Raw genomic sequence first — 24159 nt, 5'->3', positions numbered from 1 at the left:
TTTTCCTGATGTCAGCTTCACTGCCAGAAGCTCATCACCGGTAGTTTTTTAGCAATGAATTGGCCATGGCAACCCATGAAACAAAGAAATATAAAATAGTCCTGTGCAATGCCTTTCTTCTTCTGCAGTGATAGTACCAGAGTGAGAGAAAACAGAGCAGAGTATACTAAGAATTGCACAATTTTTTGAACCATCTCTAACCAACAAGTGGAGGAACACAGTAGTAACAAGAAACAGCTGGCAAAAAGAAGTTGCAACTAAATGGAAAAATAGTTCCCAGGTTCTTCTTAGAGAAGAAAATAAAAGAATTGCTGCAGTTGTTTTTATTATATCAGAGAGATATTTTTAAAAATACCATTTTAATGGGGGCACATGGTTATCACATGCTACAATACACATGATAAACATTTTGCAAACTGTTTATGATAATTTATTATTATTATGTTTTTATTATATTAAGTTCAAGATAATTGCAAATTAAATGCCAACATAGATTACAGAATATAAAGAATGAGGATGATGAGCAGATAGAAAATTTTATGCAGAACTGGATAAAACTGTCTACATTAAATCAACATTTAATGCTTAGTGACTTAAATGTAAAGGTGAGTATAGGGAACAATAGTGAAAAATATGTTGGAAAATGCTGTTCAAGTAAGAAAGAATGCTGTGCGTACACTCCTATAATTCTTGCTGCTGGGGAGACTGATCCTGGTGGATTATTTGAGGTGCTGAGTTCCAAGGTGCAGCAGGACTAAAGCCAATTAGGAGTACACTCTGTCACCAGTATAGTGAGCTCCCAGAAGTGGGGTGCCACCAGTCTGCCTGAAGAAGGGCAAACTGACTTAGGTCAGAAACAGGACACAACTTCCGTGCCAATCAGCTTTGGGATTAGACCTGTGAGTATCCACTGCCCTTGCAGCCTATTCTCTGAAACAAGGAGACCAACCTAATAATCCAATCCAATAAACATTTATTAAGTACCCACAACATGCCAGGCATTGTTGTTAAGCTCTGGGGATACAATTAATAAAAAGAAAGACAGTCCCTGCCCTCAACGAGCTTATAACCTAAAAGTCTAGACAGCACACAAAAGGTGGCAGGGAAAAGTTGGGAAGAGGAGGGGGACAGGACACTGGGAGGTAGCAGTGTGGGAGCATCCTGATCTGTGGAGTTGAAACCAGGCAGGGCAGTGGATACAAAGTGTAAAAAGTGAAGAGACACAGTCTCAAAAAAACGTAAGAAATGAAATATGAGAAGCCAAATATTACCTACCTGTCGAAAAGCCTTCTGACCATGTCTCATTTCCTTATCTCTCCTCAAGAAGAAAGTAACAAGGTCCTAGTGAGCACTGAATAACATTATAAAAAATCAATTGCTTATCGCAGGATCACATAGTAGGAAAGAACCTGAGAGACCAGTTAGTACAACTTTGATCTGGTCAAGAATCCTCTCTACAACATACCTGACAAACAGTCATCTTACATGATCTTGAAGGCTTCAAGTGAAGGTGAAGCCATGACCTCTTGGGGAAGGCCATTCTGTTTTTAGATAATTCTAATTGTTAGGAAGGCCAATTGTTAGGCATTTTCCCTTAAATTGTGTTTTACCTGACTGGAGATGGCTGGTTAAAAAGATGATTTATTTCTGAATCAGCTGTCTATACAGAGTCAAAGCCATAACTTTTTCAGAACAAAAATAAAAATCAATACCAAATTAGAAAGAAAAGAAATAAGTAACATACAGTTGAGTAACTCCAACCTAACTTAAGAATAATCCATGTACATAAGGAATGTGTCCTTGATGAAAATATGAGAAAAGTACAGATAGATATTCACAGGTGATATTCCATGAAAGCTTTCTTCTTTATAGTCATACAATTGACTAAGGTGGTAAGAATATAAGATCTTAGCATGTTTATCATCTTTGCCTATAAAAAAATGGATTCAGTACAGCACCATGCTACCTTAAAAGTTTTTCTCCAACAATGTATCTCCTAAGCATATGTCAAAATAATTTAATATTTCTTGAAAGATATAAGTGGTTTTGTTCAATGAAACTGATTATTAATATCAAATGAGTATAAAACAGGGAGAAAAGCTTGCATAAAGTGTTTGCCACTAACATGAAGTATAATCGAATTCTGACAGTAGAGGGATTCACTATAGATTCTGAATATCCAGCTGATCCTCCTATTTGCAGATCACATTCTAAACCCCATAAAGTTGCAGAATGTCATCAATGAGGTGCATAATAACTGAAAAGAGTTCATCCAATCTATACAAACAGGAAAAATCAAATTGATAAACATGTATATTGTCCAGGCTATGATGTGTAATTCGATGGATACCCATAGAACTGATTCATTCATACATGTATGTTAACAGGTGCTGCATATATTCAATGAACTTGACTCAGTTGTTTGTAAATGGCTATTGCAGTTTCGCTGTGGAAAATAGTACCCTATTCTTTTTTCAAAATGTCAGCAGAAATGCTCTAAGTCATCTATAATCTCATCAATGTTGATATTTTTTCAGTGATGCAGATTGCAACCCATTCAGATCTTTCTATACTGTAATACTCCCATACATGTCTTCTCATGGTTCTAAAACAGGGCATCCACCCAAGAGCTGCAGGTATTTCTCACATTCTCTTGACATCAGAAATATTCAAATGGATTATATAGCCAGTCATTGGTTACCTCTTAGTCTTCCTGTATGACTGGATCATTTATTTTCAGTATTTATTTCTTTGGTTGCATTCTTTATACCAATACTTCTGTGTAAGTTCTTCTTTGTAAGGTACCTGCCCTCCAGGTTCACCTCCGTTGACCTTTGGGTGGTTCTCAGTTAAAGTGCCTTAGAAACTGTAGTATTCCATGAATCTCAAGAAGAACATTTGCATTAAAAGAAAAAAAAGATGGGTCGTTACTTCATGGAGGAGTTTAAGGTCATTAGCAGAACTGCACAATTTTTCGAAGACAATGTAGCCAACTCTCACCCTCTTCACACTGAATTCTGGGCCCACATCAAGGAACATTTACAGTATCTTTCCAACTGATCAATGAGCTTTATAAGTTATTCATCAAACTGTATGAGTCTGGACAATAAATGTTCTTCATTCACTTAATTTTTCCCCATTTAAATAGTTAGAACAAACTGTTCTGAGTGATTACAGATCACTTTTATGACATAGTAGTGCCATATTCTGGTCCTTAATGCAATTAGGAACATCTTGAAGACCACATTATCTACAGGGAAACTATATCCCATTTGGATTCTACGCTGGATCTTCATGACAGTGGCAAATATTTTCAGTGAGCCTATCAAAAGACAATTGAACAAGCTTATCTCTGTTGTTAATTCTTTCAAGGAATCTTGTGTAATTGGGAGTGCCTGGAAGACAATGCTTTACCAAATCAAATTCTTCATTTGTACTCAAAAACAGTAAACATGGTGGGATTACTCTATTCTCTATATCTTTCGATCAATTGTGTGATGGTAAAGAAGAAGCTTTTATTCTAATACCCTCAACAAGGATCCCCTTAATACATATTTGTATTATTCTCATAAAGTCTTTGCATAGATGGTTAATTAGACATTCACATTCTTTTGTTCACCTTTTGAGGCTAGATAGTAGTAAGATCCAAGATTTTCTTTTTCAGTTTTTTGTCCATGTTTTGTTCTTTCCTTCAAGTAATTTGAGAATCTGTTCCTCAATGTCCCCATATTGTATTGCATCCAGAACAGACTTCCTTTTTATAAAACTGATCCAATCCCACTGCTCATTTTTTTGTTTCTTTCAATGATATTTTTACTGCCTCAAGAAGAATATCCAGGATTGTAATATGAGAGTCCAAATGTGTTATGTCTATTTCATGGTCTACTTGATGGTCAAAAGCTTGTCAAAAAAATCTTTCTAGATTTTTTTTCTATCTTTTATCTGATTATAGTCCTCTTTCCAAATCTCATCCATAAATGTCCTTGGATTAACTTTGCTTAGTCTGGTTGCTCTTCTGTACCCATTGCCTTCTGGGTTACCCCACTAGAGTTCAGTATCTACTCCTATAGGTTTTAGGGTAGTCTTGGAGTTTGAAATCCTCATCATGAGCCTCAACTGATATGCTTTCCATTATCAGTCAGTCAGTATATGATTAGCTCATTAAAAAAAGCCATTTGCTAAAATGGTAGAGTAAGAACAGTAGCTCCAAAATACCTCTTTAAACCTGAGGTATGCTCTCCCACAGGTACACACAATATCTCTAGGAAGGAGAGTACAAACTTAGAGTATAATGGTGGTGAGGGACATATGTGACCAAATCAAGTTGTAATTTGAGTTCTTCAAGGTCTTTCTTTCTCTTAGAGTCCCTATAATTGATTGCCAGGACTAAATATCTGACTCTGTCTTCTAATGACAGGGGTCATGCTCCTCAGAGCTATTTTCAGCCTCAAGTGATTGGTCTATATCGATATTTGTCTAAAGTGTTTCTCTGCTCACTGCTGGTTTCTGCCTGGACTCTCCCAAACTACAGACTCTCTAGGTGCTAAAATATGTCTCCTGCTGGGTCAGGGACCTTGATTGAAAGGGGGAGTAGGTTAGAAAGAGAAATGCCTCCCTCTCTCTCACCCAAGAGCACCTGTCCCTTACTCAAACTGGATGGACGGTTTCATCTAAGGATCACCTGGAAGCATTGTTCTATGAATGAAGTTTTTCCCTTTAGACAGGGGTGAGGATATTCCTTCTCAAGTAAAGGAATAACAGAGTGCTGGTCCTTATTAATACATTAATGTCTAATCATCTGTGAAGGGATGGAGGATGGAGGGAAAGAGAAGCAAAGAGAACCAAATCTCTCCTCCTTATGCTTCCATTGCCTCTCACTTTTTACTGAGATAATACTACTTATGATCTTCCACCATTCTTGAAATAATTGTATATAAAAGTATATATTGATTTAATTTTGAGGGTCTTATCTAGTTGTTATAGCTTATGCACCAACATATGTTGCAGAGGAAAAAAGGTAAAGAAATGAATGACTATTCATTTGTTCTATAAACACTAGGTAAGACTCTTACAATAAAATCAACTTTATCAACTTCATTTACCTCTTCAAGAACTTGTGAGATATCCTATTTAGTTACAATTTCCTTTGGTCTTCTAATTTCTCTTATAGCTAGAAAGTTAATATTAAGTAGTATGTCCTCTCACTAGTCGGTAGACATGTATCTCATATTGAGAGCACCAGTAATGTTTATAGGCAGTCTAAAAACTGTATAATTCTTAGTATACCTTTTCTACCATATTTGTAGAAGCTGAAGCTGTAGAAAATGTTTGCTTCTGATTATCCCCTCCCCCAATCTGCCCTCCTCTCGTATCATCCCCTTCTCATCTTGTAGAAGATTATAGAAGACTGAGGGATAGTTTGTATTTTTATTTCTTTCATGACTTTCTATTACCAATCAATTAATCACTAAATGTCTATGATGATGTGATGATTTGCCTCAGAGAAATGAGAAACAAAATTTCTTTTTTTACTTCAATTTATTTATTTTTAGTTTTCAACATTCACTTCCTCAAGATTTTGAGTTCCAAATTTTCTCCCCATCTCATCCCTCCCCCCATCCCAAGATGGCATGCATTCTGTCTACCCCTTCCCCTAATCTGCACTTCCTTCTATTTCTCCCCCCCTTCTCTTATCCCCTAACCCTTCTGTTTTCCTGTAGGGCAGGATATATGTCAATATCCCATTTCCTGTATTTCTTATTTCCCAGTTGCATGTGAAAACAATTTTTCTTAACATGTGTTTTTAAAACTTTGGGTTCCAAATTTTCTCCCTTCCTCCCTCCCCACCCACCCTCATTGAGAAGACAAGCAACTTGATACAAGTTATACATGTGTAGTCATGCAAAATACTTCCATAGTAGTCATGTTGTGAAAAAGTAAGCATATTTCCCTTCATCCTATCCTGCCCCCCATTTATTCTATTCTCTCTTTTGACCCTGTCTGTCCTCAAAAATGTTTGCTTCTGATTATCCCCTCCCCCAATCTGCCCTCCTCTCGTATCATCCCCTTCTCCCCTTATTTTCCTGTAGGGTAAGATAGATTTCCATACCCAATTGTGTACATTATTCCCTCCTTAAGCCAAATCCTAGAAGAATAAGATTCACTCATTACCTCTCACCTTCCCCCATTTCTCCTCCACTGTAAAAGCCTTTTCTTGTCTGTTTCATGTGAGATAATTTACCCCATTCTACTTCTCCCTTTCTCCTTCTCCCAATATAATCCTCTCTCACCCCTTAATTTTATTTTCCAGATATCACCCCTTCATCTTCAGCTCACTCTGTGCCCTTTATCTATCTATCTATCTATCTATCTATCTATCTATCTATCTATCTATCTATCTATCTATCTATCTATCCATACATACATACATATAATTTTTCCCTCCTACTACCCTAATACTGACAAAGGACTCATGAGTTACAAATATCATCTTTCCATGCAGGAATGTAAACAGTTCAACCTTAATAAGTCTCTTATGAATTATCTTTCCTGTTTACCTCTTTATGTTTCACTTGAATCTTGTATTTGAAAGTCAAATTTTCTATTCAACTCAGGTCTTTTTGTCACGAATACTTGAAAGTCCCCTATTTCACTGAATGACGATTTTTTTCCCCTGAAGGATTATACTCAGTTTTACTGGGTAGGTGATTCTTGGTTGTAATCCTATCTCCTTTGCCCTCTGGAATATCATATTCCATGCCCTCTGCTCCCTTAATGTAGAAGCTGCTAAATCTTGTGTTATCCTGATTGTGAGAAACAAAATTTCTTTACCAAAAACCTGAGATTTGAAAGGGAAAACAAATCTTAAATGTAAAATCTACTCATAAGACTTTTGCAAGTCACTTCATACTTTCCTCTTTTTTCTCTGTTTTCATCTTAGAAACATACAATACACAGTATAGATACATCATACATATATAGAAATCTATATATATCAAACAAGACATGTACACACATATATACATATGTATACAGGTCGATATATATGTATGTATATGTATATATATATATGTGTGTGTGTGTGTATGTGTGTGTGTATTGTATGTGTGTATGTGGATAGATAGATAGCTAGTGCCTCCTCCCTTACCAAAAGCTCTTGTAATACATTATAAGTAGGACCATAAATTTAGAATGGAAAGACTTAGAATCCAACTATCCCCTTGATTTACAGATGAAGAAATTGAGTCTAAGAAAGCTTAAGTGACTTGTTCAGGATCTAATAAGGAACCCAGGTTTTTCTGTCTCCAAATCAAGCACTTTATCCACTTCACTACATTGTTTCCAGTGGAGAATAACCCATATACTTATGTATTTGTATCCTTTCTAGTGCTTATCACAGTGCCTAGCACACAGTAGGTATTTACTAAATACTTCTTGATTCAACTTTTCATTTTCCTGTTTTTAGCCTCCAATCCCTCCACCCCTCAATACTTTCCTGGGTTATCACCCTTACTCTTGTTTCACTTTTACTCCCTTCTCAATCTTAACCTTATTCTTAACAAGGTTACTGCCTTCCACTGTTGAATTCTATGCTCTCTTGTCATATAGTGGTTGATGACTTGCAAAACTCCAACCTTAGTTTAATTCTATCATTCACACATCTCTTCCTATTTATATTCTGCTGAATTAGAACTGGAAAAAAATAACACAAACATGCTGATTAGGTCCACTACAAATTTATGATATCTAATCTCAACTGGGTCCTCACTGCAGCGGGGTAATCCTTTTATTTCTTCCTAATTGATTCTCTACCCATTCCCATCGTGGCTGTTTAAGATCTTCTCTTTTCTCCTCAAGTCTGTGACACAATTCATTCCTACCATACTTTAAACTAAGGACCTCAGTTTAGACTTTACTGAGGAAAATTAGGGCCAAGCACCATGATTTCCCCTTCTCTCCTTCTCTCCAACTTAAAACTACTTGACATCATCCCCCATTTCTCTTCTTTAGTACACTCTGATGAAGAGGTGGTCTTTCTCCTTTCCAGACCCTCTTTTTGCACCCTTAATCTCACCCCTTCCCTTTTTCTCCAGCAGATTGCTCACACAATCATCTCTACTTTCTGTAATCTTCAGTCTTTCACTATCTACTGTATTACTTTGCTGTAGATTTCAATATATTCTGGTAGGTATGTATGGTAGATAAATCCTACCATTCCTTCAAGTTATCATCCCATATCTCTCCTCCATTAATCAAGCCAAACTCCTAGGGGAAAAAAAAAACAAAACTATACACTCATTGCCTTCACTTCTCCTGTCACTCACTTTTTATCCCTTTGCTTCAGTTTGCTCATCTTTAAGAGGACTGAACTAGATGATGTCTAAGGTCCCATGTACTTTTAAATATATGATCCTGTAACACATACCCAGCCCTAAGTTTTCTCCTGAATTCTAATCCAATATCTAAACTACCTAATGGATATTTTAAACTGGGTGTCTCATAAACATCTCAAATTCAAAATGTCAAAATAGATCTCATATTTCCTTAAATTTTTCTACACCAAATAGGGGAAATATTATCCTTCTAGTCACCTGCATCCATAACTCAGTGTCATTCTTGACTCTTAATTCTCATTCACCTCATATGCAAGCTGTGGCAAAATGCTAATGTTTCTCACTCCATATCATCACTCATATACATACCCTTCTTTCCACTCAGACAGTCACCAACCTACCTTAGGCCCTCATCATCCCTTTCCTAGACTATTGTAATGGCCACTTGCCCTAAGTCTCTCTTCTTTATAACCAATCCTCCATGCAGTTGTCACACTGATTTTCCTGAAGTACAGTTGTGATCACATTATTCTTCGCTAATAAACTCTAGTGGCTACTTCTAGGATCAAATATAAACCCCTCTGTTTGGTACTTAAACCCTTCACAACTTGTCCTCTAACTACCTTCCTACTCTTATTACACTTTAGACACTTCCACTCACTCTACAATCCATCCAATCTTGCCTTCTAATTGTTCAATGCCTTTATACTCACTGCCATCATTCTGAGTTTCCTTCAGGATTTCTGCATAAAACCTTTCCCAATCCCCATCACTATTTTATACATATGTGTGTGTGTGTCTCTGTGTGTGTATACATATATGTATATACACACATAGATATATACATATATGTATATGCACATATATAATATGTATATATCTTACATAGATAGATATGTATGTATATATTGTCTGTCTTAATATCTCCTTAATGGCAAGAGTATTTCACTTCTGTTTTTATCTCCCCAGGGTCTAGCACAATGCCTGGACTATCAAGGTGCTTAATAAATGCTTGTTGTTTGAATGTTTTTAAGCAAAATATAAATATATGTAATTCTATAATGTTTATATTTTAAACTCTGTTTTGCTGAAAAATGTTTTACTCAAAATATACTAATATTAGCATAATGTTGAAATTCATATTTCCAAAATCTAATCTCAAATATCCCACATAAGATGACAAATTCAAACCTAGCATACATTGTAAATTGTGAAAACCCTTGAGAGAAAATAATAATCTATTCCTCTCTCTTATTTAGTGTGCAACAAGGCTTTTCCATTAAGCTGCATTTCAGTAATTTTGATACATATTACTCAGACATATTAAATATTTATGAAGGCTTAGGACCAAACAAAATTTTAAGAGGTAAGTTGGTACTATATCCAAATCTATTATGAAGGTGAATAAAACATTTTAGTATTGCTATATTACTTTTAGCTTTTTTATTAGATTCCATATTTTTGTGGTACTTCTGGTCATTTAAAGGAATAAAATAATTTGTCTATAGTTTAAAATCAAATGAATCAATTTTTATACAGTCACTTTTAATTAAAGAATTGCTATTATTCATAAACTAATATTATTAAATATTTGAAGTTGTGAAGAATTTACAAAATAATTATAATTATTCCTAAGTTTGTTATCAACTTGGTTTCTTTTTAATTTTTTTTACTACCCATGAAATACAGTTTCAATGGGAAGAACTATCTATTTTAGTTGTCAGCAATGGAACAAGCTGTCTTGGAAATTAATGTGCTCTTTACCACTAGTGCTGTTCGAGCAGAGGTTGGATGACTAGCTCTCAGAGGTTCTATCAATGAGATTTCAGCATTGGGTAAGAGATTGGACTAGATAGCTTTCAAGACCCTTCCAATCCTAAGATTCTATGGCTCTGCATTTAAAAAGAAATTGAAACATACCTTAAGAATCACTGAACCTCCAGGTCATGTGATCAGAAGGATGGAGGACTACACACTTTCTCTGATCCTCACACCTTCTCAAACCTCTCCAAAACAGAAATTTTACATATGCCAAAGATAAACTAACTTCAAATGTCTTCATGGTATAAGACACCAGGAACCCAAAAGAAGATTTTTAAAACTCCATGAATTGACATCTAATGAACTCACTCAGCAACCCGTGTCCCAACAACCCACTTCCCACCATGCTATTGGCAACAAGTCTCACTAGCCAAACCAATCCCATGGGTTTGCACAATAAGGCAACTCCACACCATGGTTCCCTTTCCCTCTTTGCAGTGTTATGGAGATCCAAGCTCCAAACTGCACAGATTTGCTAAGGCCTCAATAGCCAATGCCACAGCAATATTCTGTGCTGCAAAAGCCATCTACAGGACAGCACAGGAAAAGAGGGAAAGAAGCAAGACTTGTATCTGGGATTGAAATACAGTTCAACCCAACATTTCAACCCCACAGCCCCAGCCTTGAAGATCCAAACCCCAAATGACAAAAATCAACCCAAGCTATAATAGCACCAGGGTGGCAGTGCTCTGTACTGCTGGTCCAGAGAATGTTGCAGCAGATAAAACAGGACGTGGCACCATTTGTGGGGGGCTGTGGCAATCCACTAAGCCTGAGAGAAAGAGCCCAAAACCTAGTTGGGGCCAGTTTTGTCCACTCAGAGTCCCTTGAGGTAGACATTTAGTCTGGTGAACTGTGAGTTGCCCATTATGGGACGAGACTTTGAGAATCAGTCCTCAAGGAAACCTTTATCATAGAGGAGGGAGTCAGAAAGTGAGTAACAGGAAAAATAAGGGGCAAAAAAGTTTGAAATTACCAATTACTTCTTCAGGAAGAAGAAAGTTCAATGACCTTACCAATCAGGACTGTCATGGACAAGGAATAATGGTGCATACCTGGGACGGGTTAACTTTGAACTGAAACCCAACTATGGGCAGTTTGGGCTTTTTTTTAAGAATATGGCCAGGATCTATTAAGGCCCTAGTGAATCTCTTTGTCAACTGCTTTTAACTGCCTTGGTTGAGGTTTTTCTTCACTTTTTAGTTTCCTGAACTGCTTTTAATTGCACTGAGAAGTACTTTTTTCTGAGGATATTGTAGTGTTTTTTAGTAAAAGCAATGACAACACATAAAAAATCCCGTTTACTTGAACTCTTAGGCTCTGAGTGATCCATTGTACCAGACACAGAATAGTGACCTGTATATCATTATTCCACACTACCTACTAAACACTGTGATTAAACACTGTGAATTATGTGACTCGAACACTGTTAAAGTCTATATCACATTGAAAGCAAGGTAAATTGGAACTGCAGCCTAATGTAGTATAATTATAGAGATAAACTATAATGAAATAAAAACATTGGGAGCACAAGTGCTAAAAGGTTAGCTGTCACTGTGTTGCTTGCTTTCCTTGAGCTAAAAGCAATGCATAAATATATTTTAAAGGAAATTAATGTAATGTGGCTGGACTGACCTATAAGGGCTACTCCTTGCAGCTTGTTCCTAAACCTACTTCAGTCCATGCGTACAAACTTTGTACTGTAAGGATGAAAAGACTGGGGAGATTGCAATGAGAAATCACAGAGTTCCCTAATTAACTACTGAGCCTGAACTCTGAACAAAGGAGTGACCTTCCCCTCGTCTTTCTCTTGCAACCAGGCCACCCACATTACAGGACTATTAATGAATCTGTTATACAGGACTGATCCAAAGGGTCAGGAGTAATAAAGATGATAGAAAGCAATAGGGGAAATGAGGAGTCCTCTAATTAACCATATGATTTTGAAAAAGTCAAAAGAAATGTGAGAAATGTGGGGTTCTTAAGTACAATGATGCTTATAAATCTAGTGCATTATGAATATTATTACTATCGTCCTGTTCCACTACTCCTCCATAAAATTTGTACTCTGATATTTCATGATGATGTGAATTTTCTACTAGCTATGCAACAAACTCCAAGTTCTCATAGATCTTCAGCTGGAATGGCTTGGAGTCCAGGCCCTTCAATGCCTGTTATCTATCAACTGAGTAGCTAAGTTTGGAGAGAGTCCTAATCAGAAGTTTTGCCAACAGGCATTTATTTTTTTCAGCCATAGCAACCCTCTATGTTGATAAAATATTATTGATTAAAACACTATTAATACGGTTTTAGATGGTGTTGATGATGGAGGAGCAGGAAAGGGAGGTAAGGACTAAGAGGAAGAAGAAAGATTTGGAATATATATGTATTTGTATGTGTGTATATATATATATATAGCATATTTCAAGAAAACTGTAGAAGAAAATATGCAATATTTTTATAGCCTCTAAGGACAAAATTACTTGGTCGAACCCAAGGAAACTATTTCTAAAAGAACAGTGTTGGGCCTAAGGCATTGCTGTCAAATTATTGAATTTTTTAATGGTATTCTACCACTTCCTGACAGGTGTCCTCTACTTCTCAGTCATTTAATGTTTACGCCACCTTCTGACTACCCAGAGACCCTCACTGAGATACCCTGGACAAAATTTTAAATTAACTGAAATTCATCTTTAGGATTCACTAATTGCCACTTTCAGTAACCCTATAGAGTTGCCCAAACTTTAGTGCCCCAGACTGAAGGTGGAGGTGGGGGAATAAAGGGGGAAGAAGGTGTCCCAAACAATGACCAAAATTATTGATCTTTTCTAATAGGATACCCATAAGATGCATCCACTTTAAAAAGCAAGAGTGATAAGGTGAATTCACTTTCACTGGTTCTGGGGTTATGGTGGAAGGGAGCAACCCAGTCTCTGGGCATCAGGTATTAATTATTAGGGCCAAGTTTGGATTGCAGGAGATGACCTACAATGTTCTCTAGCCTGCCTCCTCTCCCTCTGAATGGAGACTGAGGTTCAAAGTGCCTGAAGAGACTTCCTGGAAGTCAAGCCTAGGGAGTCTCTGATTAGTGGGCTCCCTGGTACCAGCCTTCTACATGGATTTCCAAAGACCTTTATTCCAAGTCAGAACAATAACCCTCATGCCTTGGTCCCAGGGTTATTATTGAAGGAGGGAGGGAGAGGTCTTCTGACTCCTGCCACTGTCAAATTTCCTCTTTACCTTTGGAAGGCAACTTGGTACAAGGGAAAAAAGTGTTGGACTTAGAATTGGAAGCCCTGTGTTTAAATCCTGGGCAAATCACTTTGCTTCTCTAGGCCATAATTCCCTCAAGTGATTAGACTTGATGACCCTAAAAGTCCTTTAAATCTCTGCAATCTATAATCCTTTGAAATTCAATTAACAGCATTTATTAAGTGCCTACTATGTGACAAGTCCCTGTGCTCAGCGAGTGCAGCATAATGACAACTTGATATTTTATTGCATATTAGAATTTTTATTATAAAATTATAGTAAATTCTTAATATTATTTCAATAACATGAAAACTAAGGAAATTATTTTCATACATTATATGAAAAGAGTGTAGGGAGGATTGTTGTTACATAAAGTTTGGAAACTACTGTCTAAGGAAGGGAAACCTACCTAAACAGACAGGTCTCTTAAGAAGACCAAATTACAAATTTGTTTAGAGAGCAGAGAATTTACGTTCTAATAAGAGGCTTTTTGATAATCAAAAAGTCTCATAGAACTGGAAAGATGATTATCTAATGGTGAAAATATGCACTTTGGTCATCTATCAGGTGAAATATCTGTAATCTGGAGTGTTTACCTGTTGAGCAACTAGGTAGTGAATAGAACACTGGGCCTGAAGTCAAGAAGATTTGGGTTCAAATCAATCCTCAGGTGCTTACTAGCTGTGTGATCCTGGGCAGTCAGTTAACCCTTTTTGCCTCAGTTTCCTCATTTGTAAAATGAGCTAGAGAAGAACATGGTAAACTACTCTAGTATCGTTGCCAAGAAAACCCCATATGGTGTCACAAAGAGTCAGACACGACTGAAACAACAGAACAACAACAATTCAAATTACAGTTTATAGGTATAAAATTTTCTAAGCTGGTTTTACTCTAGTCAACTTTGGCCTTTCCAGATAATTCATTGTTCTAAATACTAAGGCTACAGAAGACAGAAAAGAAAGAGTCCCTGCTCCCAAGAGGCTTGTATCCTACTGAGCCAACAGCAACAACAACAAAACAAATACAAACAAATGAAAAAATAAAAACAGCATTTTTTTTTCTTTTTTGGAAAGAAATATATTTTGAGAAAAACCCATTCTGCCTTTGTTTTCATTTTGGTTTTAATATTATTCTTTCTACCTTATCAAAATGTTTTTTTTTTCTTTTTATGAATGTGGAAGTTTGTTATCAAACACCTTTCTAGGCTAGTGGCAAGACTCCATATAGAATGCTGCATTAGCACATTAGCACTTTCCAAACTCACCATCTATCATCACTGCTTTGTCTTTAACACTATTTTGATCACTAACAAATAATACTTAAAGGGGGAAAACACATCAAGGGACAAATAATGCAAGCTTACAGTTTTGGAAATGTTTGCTTAATGTATACTTAGATGGAAAAAAAGTACTTACATATTTAAGGTAGCTAAAGTTCAAATGTATGCTCAAATTGTTCAGGTTATTTTGTGGTTCTCTGATCTTTATCATGAAAATAATACCATTAAAACACCTATTGCCACTATATTCAATGTTTCAGTTCATATGGGAAAACTGTAAGCTTTTTCTTTTTTAAGACAGTTTTTTGCTTTCTCTTTCAGCTTCCCTCTCAGGACCTAATCCAGGAACAATATACATTTTTGCTAATCAAGCAACTGTAAAGTTTCTTATATATTCTGATGAAAATGATTATATTGGCTTTAATGCAACATATACTGAATTTAACAGCAGTGAACTCAACAGTAAGTATTGCTTTCTCTCTCCCACTTGAAGTTTCAAAGCTGCAAAATCCTTAATTTGGCAATTAAAAAAAATAGCAGAACTGGAGACTTGGAACAGAAAATTATAGCAGGATTTTAATTAATTAGTTTAATTCATTAATGTTGCCAAATAAGCATCTGCTTGGTATAGGTGGGAAAATACATGGAAGTAGACTACAGTGAATACTTACAACATAATTGAATGGAAGATGGAACATAGACTCAAAAAAAAGTAGAAAAATTACAAATATGCACATCAATGTGTAAACCAGTACATTTTAAGTTGAATATATAAATACTAAGAAAGTGGTGTAGAATGGGTGAAAGTAAGGAATTGAGGGTGATGGTGAATTGTCTACCTAGGCAGCAGGAACAGTGATAGTGCCCTTGACAGAAATTATGAAGTAGGTTTTGGAGGAAAGATAATGAGTTCTGACTTGCACATGTTAATTTTGAGATGCCTAAGTTTGAAACAGTAAGAAATACCTAAGAAGGATTTGGTGATGAAAAACTGCAGCTCAGAAATAAGGCTAGGATATTATTAGATCTTAGGTTGTTGGTCTGAGATTTATCTGGGTAGACTTGGTAGTTGATCCCATGGAATGGAATGGAGAGAATCACAGAGCTCACTATTCCCTTTATACAACTTTCTATTTCCCATCTCTGTACGTTTGAGTAGATGGTCTATCACGTCTAAAATATTCTTCCTCCTCCCATCTAGCCTCTAAGAATCCCTATAGCCAAAGTGCTATGATTCAGAATTAAAGGAAATACAATAGAAAAGTACAGAAAAGTCAGTTGAAAAACCTTGAGTGCTAAAGTGTCATTTAGATTTTGAGAATGTGCCCTTGCTCATTACTACAGCATCAAATTTTCTATATTTTTATTATTCATAGATTATGACAAAATTAACTGCAACTTTGAAGATGGATTTTGTTACTGGATCCAAGATATAAAAGATGATGATGAATGGGAAAGAATTCAAGGAAGTTCGTTTCCCCCTGGAACTGGACCAGATTATGATCATACACTGGGCAATTTTTCAGGTATAATTGATCTGTATCCTTAACCATAAGAAAAAGAAAGATCCTTAACCAAAGAAAAACTAAGCAAGTTGCTTTCTCGCTTAAATAGTAAGTATTCAATAAATGTTTGTTGACTGATCAAATTCTTTCCCTATTTCAATCTATCCTGAACACAGTTGCCGAAGTGATTTTCTTAAAACACAAATTTAAAAGCCTTCTTATAAATGATGTTTCAAATGGTGAATTCTAAATTCACAGTAGCGTCTTCAGATTTTCTCCTTCCTAAAACAGTAAAACTAATTTCTGAAAGAGTGTAGGTGTGTGTGTATGTGCTTGTGTAAAGGCAAAAAAATTAATATATGTGCATGGAATGGCATAGCATCTAAAAAAATTAAAGGAAAAGCTAAGAAAAAGGGTGTAGGGAGAAAAAGATAGTAAAACTATAATGACAGGGGGCTTCAATGTATGACTTTGAGACATTTGAGACTTTTTAGACAAATCTAAACAAAAAGTAAACAATGTATATTTTCAGACATAAAAACCTCATAAACAAATACAAAAAGCAGGATATTGCATCACAAGTGAATTCTGTCAAATTTTCAAAGAATAATTAATTCCAATATAACACAAACTTTATACAAAAGTAGGAAAAGAAAGGATCCTACCGGACTCTTTCTGTGAAAAAAAAATTATGGTCTTGATACCTTAATAAAGGAGAGCCAAAACAGAAAGAAAAATATAAACCAATATACCTAATGAGCATTGATATAAAAAAGTAAAATATTGACAAGAAAACTGTAGCAACATATAATAAAGTTTGTACATATGACCAGGTTGGATTCATAACAGGAATGCAGCATTGGTTTCATATTAAGAAAGCCATAAGCATAAATAATCATATTAGTAATAAAAATCACAAGATTATATCAATGGGCATGGAAAAAATGGTTTTTTTTACAAAATACATCAATTTCTGTTAAAGCATTAGAAAATATAGGAATAAAAGGATCCTTCTTTAATATAATAAATATTATATATCTAAAACCAAGAGCTGATATTATATGAGGGATAAACTAGAAGCCTTTCCAGTAATGTCAAGGTAAAACAATAGCATTCAGTGTCACTACTACCATTTGAAATAATGCTGGAAATGCTACCTATAGTAATAAAATACTTTTTTAAAGAAAGAAATTAAGGTAGTAAGCATAGGCAAAAAAACCCCACAAAATTATCACTTTTGTAGACATGATGGTATATTTAGAAAACACCTGTTAACAAACTTTAAAAACTTTAAAGTTAAAATCAATAACTTAGGTAGTGTTGAAGAATATGAAATAAATCCATAAGAATAAATCTACACAAATCGTCAGTATTTCTATACATTAGAAACCAACCCCAGAAGAAAGATAAAGAGAAATTCCATTTAAAATAACTATAGAATGTATAAAGTACTTGGTAGACACCTGACAAAATACACACAGGAACTATATAAATACTGCTTCAAAACTCTCTCTATACAAATAAAGACAGATCTAAATAATTGGAGAAATATTAATTGCTCATGGGTAGGCTGAGACAATACAATGAAAATGACAAAATCTCCTACTGGTTAAAAAATAGAGAGGTCAATTAGTGGAATAGTTTAGGTACACAATATAATGAAACAAACAAACCTAGTAGCCTAGTATAACCTGGTAGCCAGTAAGCATTTCGCTTACTAAGGACTCACTATTTGACAAAAACTTCAGAGAAAACTTTGATAGCAGTAAGCCAGAAATTATTTTTAGACCAATACTTCTAAATGGATACATTACCTAAACATAAAAGATCACATAGTCAAATTAGAGAAACAACAAAGAAATTACCTTTCACATCCACATATTAGGGACAAGTTCATGGCCAAAAAAGGGATCAAGAGGATGACACAAGGTAAAATGCACAATTTTGATAACAAAAAATTTAAAAGTTTTTATACAAACAAATCCAGTGAACTTAAGCTTAGAAAAGATACAATTAACTGTGGACAAAAATCTTTGCAATGAGTTTCTCTGGTAAAGGTCTCATTTTGAAGATATTTAAGGAACTAATTAAAATTTATAAGAATAAGATCCATTCTGCAATTGATAAATGGTCAAAGATTATGAACAAACAGTTCACAAGGGAAGAAATACAAGCTTTTTAATAGCCAAATGAAAAAATACTCTAAATCATTAATACTTAGAGAAATGCAAATTAAAACAACTTTGAGATCCTGCCTCTTATCTATCAAATTGAGAAAGTTGATAAAAACAATTAAGAAGCGGTGGAGGGGCCTAGAGAAAATACCCCCATTGATGCACTTCGGGTGGAGCTATGAACTGATAGAGTCATTCTGGAGCAATTTGAGACTATGTTCAAAAAGTTATTAAACTGTGTATAACCTTTGACCCAACAAGACCACTCCTTAGCCCCCAGTATGAGGGCAATAGTATTTCATTACATACATAGACTACAGTTTATTTAGCCATTAGGACCAACTTTGTTTCCAGTTCTTTGTCACCACAGAGATGCTACAAATATTTTTGTACATATAGGATCTTTTCTTTTTTCTTTGATCTCCTTGGGGGCCAATTAAAAATCAAGAGGATGATATAAGGTAAATTTTTTTACTGTTATAGAATTTAAGAACCTTTGGTTAACTGGAAAATGACTCAACAAATCAGGGTACATGAATATAATGGAATATTTATTTGCTATTAGAAACAATAAATGTGAGAGAAGCATGGTAAGATTTATATGAACTGATACAAAGTGAAGTATACAGAAGAAGGAAAATATACACAATGACTGCAACAGTATAAATGGAAAAGACATCAACAAACCAATTGAATTAATGCTTCAAAATTATAGTGGTGAAGTTTGGCATTTAGAGTTCTTGAAGGCACCTCCTCTTATTTCACAGAGGAGGGGCCCTATGGATATGTTCTCTTCCTACTCAAATTATATTACATTTATTTATTTGTGTATGTTGTATCACTTCAGTAGACTGGAAGCTTCTTGATGACAGGGGCTGTTTAAGGACTTTTTCTTTTCTTTTTTCTTTTTTCTTGTTTTGCTATCTCTAGTACCTAAAACTCCAATGATCTGTGATCTCATGTATGTGAGTATTCCCTCCAGTTATGCAAATCACAACCTATCCATGCCTGTCCATTCTGTTCAATATCTCATCCATGTCCTCCCTTAAGCTCACCAAAGAGAATCCCAGTGTGCTGAAGACCTTCATTTTCTCCTGACATCATAAAAATGTTAATGGTTTCCATTACTTTTGCACTCTTGATACCAGTTTTACAGGCCCAACCTACACTCTTATATTCTACTTTGTACTATTCACTACTTACTTGGCGTTCTAAATGAAAAACAGGAGTCTAGAAATCAAATCAACCTTTTTTTTTTCAAACAGGATTTTATATTTCTACCCCAACGGGGCCAGGAGCGAGAAGAGGAAGAGTTCGGCTTTCAAGTCTCTCTTTAGTTCCCTCTTCAGATCCAGTTTGCCTTAGCTTCTGGTAAGTCAAACAATGTTATTTAAAATGTGAATATTAAATTCAGATTGTAGCAAATAAAAAAGCCTTCTGCATTTTCTGATTCAGAGGTTTCACTAAGAATATTTTCCAAATTGTAACTCCTAAACCCATTGTAGTGGTTGTGGTTCAGTTGTTTCAGTCATGTCTGACTCTTCTAGACCCCATTTGGTGTTTTCTTGGCAGAGATACTGGAGTAGTTTGCCATTTCCTTCTCCAGGTCATTTTATAGATGAGGAACTGAAGCAAACAGAGTTAAGTGACTTGCCAAAAGTCACACAGCTAGGGTCTGAGGCCAAATTGAACTCAGGTCTTCCTGACTCCAGGCCCTGTGCTCTATGTACTGTGCCATCTAGCTGCCCTACTCAAACCCACAGTATATATTTGTTGATTAAGCAACAGTTAAGTGTATGAACAGTAAAACAAGCTCTCCAGGACAAACAATGATCCTAAGACTCATAGTAACATGTTCAGTAAGAGCTAAGGAATTGTTTCTATTTGCTATATTAAGTTTTTGCTCCTCAGTGCTAAGACAAACACTTTATGTGATAAAGAAAAAATATGAAATGTTTAAATAACTACCTTCACTTTAAAAAAAAAGGTTTTTTTGAAGGTTACGTAAAGTCAATGGGAAAGAAATATGAGGAAATATAATAATAATATAAGGAAATATAATAATAATACCAAAATAGTTTTACATATGTGGTCTAAGCCATCAAAAAAGTAATTTATAAAAAGAAAGGTACCCTGAAAAAATTAATGAGCAGATAATTTACTTATCACTAGGAAATATGGCTCATTTTATCATTCACACATGTAACAGTGTTTGGAGAAACTGATGTTTAGTTACTTAGCAGGACCTGCCTACTCTGTTTCTGAAACCTTAAGCAGAAATACTGGAGATTTGTAAACTTATCTTACCTTCGAAGATATGTTCTCTTATAATGTTATGATTTGGGGTTTTGTTTAGCATTAATGCAATGGATTACCACAGGAACATTCTTACCCCAGAATTTTGTGACCGTTGTCTAACTTTATCCAAACTCCCTTTTACCATCCCCTCCTACTTTCCTTTTGGATAAGATAGATTCCTATACCCAATTGAATGTGTGTGTATGTATGTATATACATGTATATATGTGTGTATATTTTCCCTCTTTGAACCAATTTAATTAAGAGAGAGGCTCAAGCATTGCCCACCTACCCCCATTTCCCATTCACTGTGAAAGCTCTTCTTTGCCCATATCTTTTATATGAGATAATTCTCTCCATTCTTCCTCTCCCTTCTCCCAAGGTATCCCTCTTTCTTGGCCATCCATTTTTATACCATCCCAACATAATCAATTCACTGCCAATCAATTCACTCTCTGTCTATATAGAATCCTTCTAACTGTCCTAATAATAATAAAGTTGTTAGGAGTTACAATGATCATCTTCCCTTATAGAAATGTAAACAGTTTAAATTTATTGAATCCTTTGTGATTTCTCTTTCCTGTTTACCTTTTCATGCTTCTCTTGAGTCTTGTGTTTTAATCAGATTTTCTTTTCAGCTTTGATATTTTCATCAGAAATTATTGAAAGTCCTCTATTTTATTAAATATCCATCTTTCCCTTGAAGGATTACACTCAGTTTTGCTGGGTAGATGATTCTTGGTTGTAATCTTAGCTCCTTTGCCTTCTGGAATATCATATTTGAAGCCCTCTGCTCCCTTAACTGATAGCTGCCAAATCTCATGTGATCCTGACTGTGGTTCCATGATATTTGAATTTAAAGTTGTTTGGAGGGGAATTTGGGAGAGCTCAGATGAGTCTCTGCCTTTTCTCTGCCATCTTGGCTCCATTTCCACTTTATTAATGTTAACAAAACTTTCATTTTTCTAACTTAGGTATCATATGTATGGTGAAAATGTCTACCGTTTAAACATTAATATCAGCAGCAAATATGATGTGGAAAAGACAATTTTTCATAAAGAAGGAAATTATGGCAACACTTGGAACTATGGACAAGTAACAGTAAATGAGAAAGTTGAATTTGAGGTTAGTGAAGATGCTGTCTACATTTTCAGTTACTGGAGAGCCTTGCTATGACTTCTATTACTTTTTATTTTCTTTAGCCAAGTTACTCTGCCATCCTACATATTCTATATATTTATATCCTATAAATTTGTTCCAAAATTTCAGATCTAAGGCAACCATTGGCTAAATTCTGCTTCTAAGGTGGGACTGTGTGAGAGAGGAATTTTTTTTTTGGTAACATACCCTTTATTACCTATATGCCTTCTGTGGACATGTGCTTTTCTTACGCTTCTTATGCAAGAAGCTCCTGACTTAGAAACTTTATGCTGGCAATAGTTTTTTCTTCACAGTATCTATCCAGCAACTCAAACTCAGTCAAGTCCTTCATGGAATCAATCAGTCATTGTTTATTAAATGCTTACTACGTGCCAGGCACCGTGCTAAGCCCCGGAGAAATAAAAATAGAAGACCCTCAAGGAGTTAACAGTCTGATGAGGGAGACAACATGCAAACCAATATATACAAAGTAAACCCTGTACAGGATAAATTGCAAAAAATTAACAGAGGGAAGGCACTAGAATTAAGAGGGCTTGGGGCATGCTTCCATTAAAAGATGGAGTTTTGGTTGTGACTTAAAGGAAGCCAGGGAAGTCAGGAGGCAGAGATGAGGAGGGAGAGCATTCTAGACATAGAGAACAGCCAGAGTAGATGCCCAGAGTTGAGAGATGGAGCGCATTGGTCCTGGAATAGCTAGGAGACCAGTGTCACTGAATCAAGAAGTATGTATTAAGGAGTAAGTTATAAGACTGAAAAAGTAGGGGTGGAGTAGGTTAGGAAGGGCTTTGAATCTTAAATAGAACATTTTGTATTTGATCGTGGAGGCAATAGGGATATGCCAGAGTTTAAGTACAGGGGTTATATGATCAGACATGTGCTTTAGGAAAGCCATTTTAGTGGCTTAGTAAAGGATGGATTGGGATGAGGAGAGACTTGAGGCAGGCAGACCCACTAGAAGGCTATTACAACAGTCCAGGTGTGAGATGATAAGATCCTACGCTAGCGTGGTAGCAGTGTCAGAGGAGAGAAAAGCTATATTCAAGAGATGCTGCAAAGGTGGAATCCACAGGCCTTAACAATAGATTTGATAAGGGAGATGAGAGGCAGTGAAGAATCCAGGATGACTCCTAGTTATGAGCCTGAGGGATGGGAGGACTATGTTGCCTTCTACAGTAATAGGAAAGATGGGAGACTGGGGGAGGGTGAAGAGAGAAAAATATAAGTTCCATTTTGAACATATTGAGTTTAAAATTTACTGAATATCCAGTTTGAGATGTCTGAAAGGGAATTGGAGATGTGAAACTGAAATTTAGCAGAGAAGTTGGAGCAGGATAGGTAGATTTTAAAACCATCAACGCAGATGTGGTAAAAAAAAAAATTCATGGAAGCTGAAGAAATCACCAGTTGAAATAGCATATATAGAAGGAGAAAAGAAGAGGGCCCAAAACAGAATCCTGAGGGACTCTTTTAGTTGGAGAGCATGATCTGGATGAGGATCCAGCAAAGGAGATGGGGAAGAAGATGTCAAATAGGTGGGAGGAGAACCAGGAGAGAATAGTGTCCTGAAAAACTACAGAGAAGAGAATATCAAGGAGAGAGTGACTATCATTGTCAAAAAGCTGCAGAGAGGTCAATAGTAATGTAGATGAAGTCTTGGAGATAGAGAGGATGAAGATAGGTCATTGGGTTTGGCAGCTAAGAGATCGTTGGTAACTTTGGAGAGAGCAGTTTTCAGTGAAATGATGAACACAGAGCCCAGATTGTAAGGGGTTAAGGAGAGAGAGAGACAGAGAGACAGAGAGAGAGAAAGTGACAGCATGTATTGTAAATGGCGATGGAAAAATAGGCAATGATCTTCTTTCTCTAAGATCATGATGGTGAGGAAATTCCTCTTCACTTGAAAGAAACCAAATCATAATTTGAAATTATTTGGGTCATTTTAAATAATTAGCTAGATATTTGGTTCCATAAAAGTTCAAAGTTCTGTACAAAGAAATACAATGTATATTTTAAATGTTAATGGTGTTAATATTTTTGTTGTTATGTCAAACTTGAAAAACATCAACAAACATGAGCATATTCATTTATAGGGAATAGAAAAAGGGGATCATATATGGAACTGTGAATCTCTATTACATGTAGCTTATTCTTTTTAAAAGTATATAATACATTTAACATGTTTGTTCCAAAGTTGTCCTGTTTCTGTGTTTCCCTCTGGACCTCCTGTTTTATTCTGTGCTTCTTTGAAATGCTTCACTGATGTCATTCTTTTTTTCCTGTCCCCTTATTATCATCCTCTTCTTCCCTTGATTCTCCTTCTCAGAAGACTAACAATG

At 35.7% G+C, this 24159-nt stretch overlaps 1 protein-coding gene across 1 annotated transcript in view; it reads left to right on the top strand.

The window, feature by feature from the left end:
• TMPRSS15 (transmembrane serine protease 15) overlaps window positions 1-24159 on the top strand; it is a 140164-nt gene that overhangs the window by 52830 nt on the left and 63175 nt on the right. Inside the window, exons 9-13 of the mRNA XM_027875468.1 lie at window positions 9593-9699; window positions 15007-15147; window positions 16062-16211; window positions 19630-19735; window positions 21637-21787. Of these exons, the coding sequence (XP_027731269.1) occupies window positions 9593-9699; window positions 15007-15147; window positions 16062-16211; window positions 19630-19735; window positions 21637-21787 (655 nt within the window). The remainder of the gene's footprint in view (window positions 1-9592; window positions 9700-15006; window positions 15148-16061; window positions 16212-19629; window positions 19736-21636; window positions 21788-24159) is intronic.

Source organism: Vombatus ursinus, unplaced genomic scaffold, assembly GCF_900497805.2.
Source record: "Vombatus ursinus unplaced genomic scaffold, bare-nosed wombat genome assembly UNPS02014809.1, whole genome shotgun sequence".
Classification (NCBI taxonomy): Eukaryota; Metazoa; Chordata; class Mammalia; order Diprotodontia; family Vombatidae; genus Vombatus; species Vombatus ursinus.
Note: the sequence above shows the minus strand (reverse complement) of the source record. Positions and strands in the feature narration are given on the sequence as shown.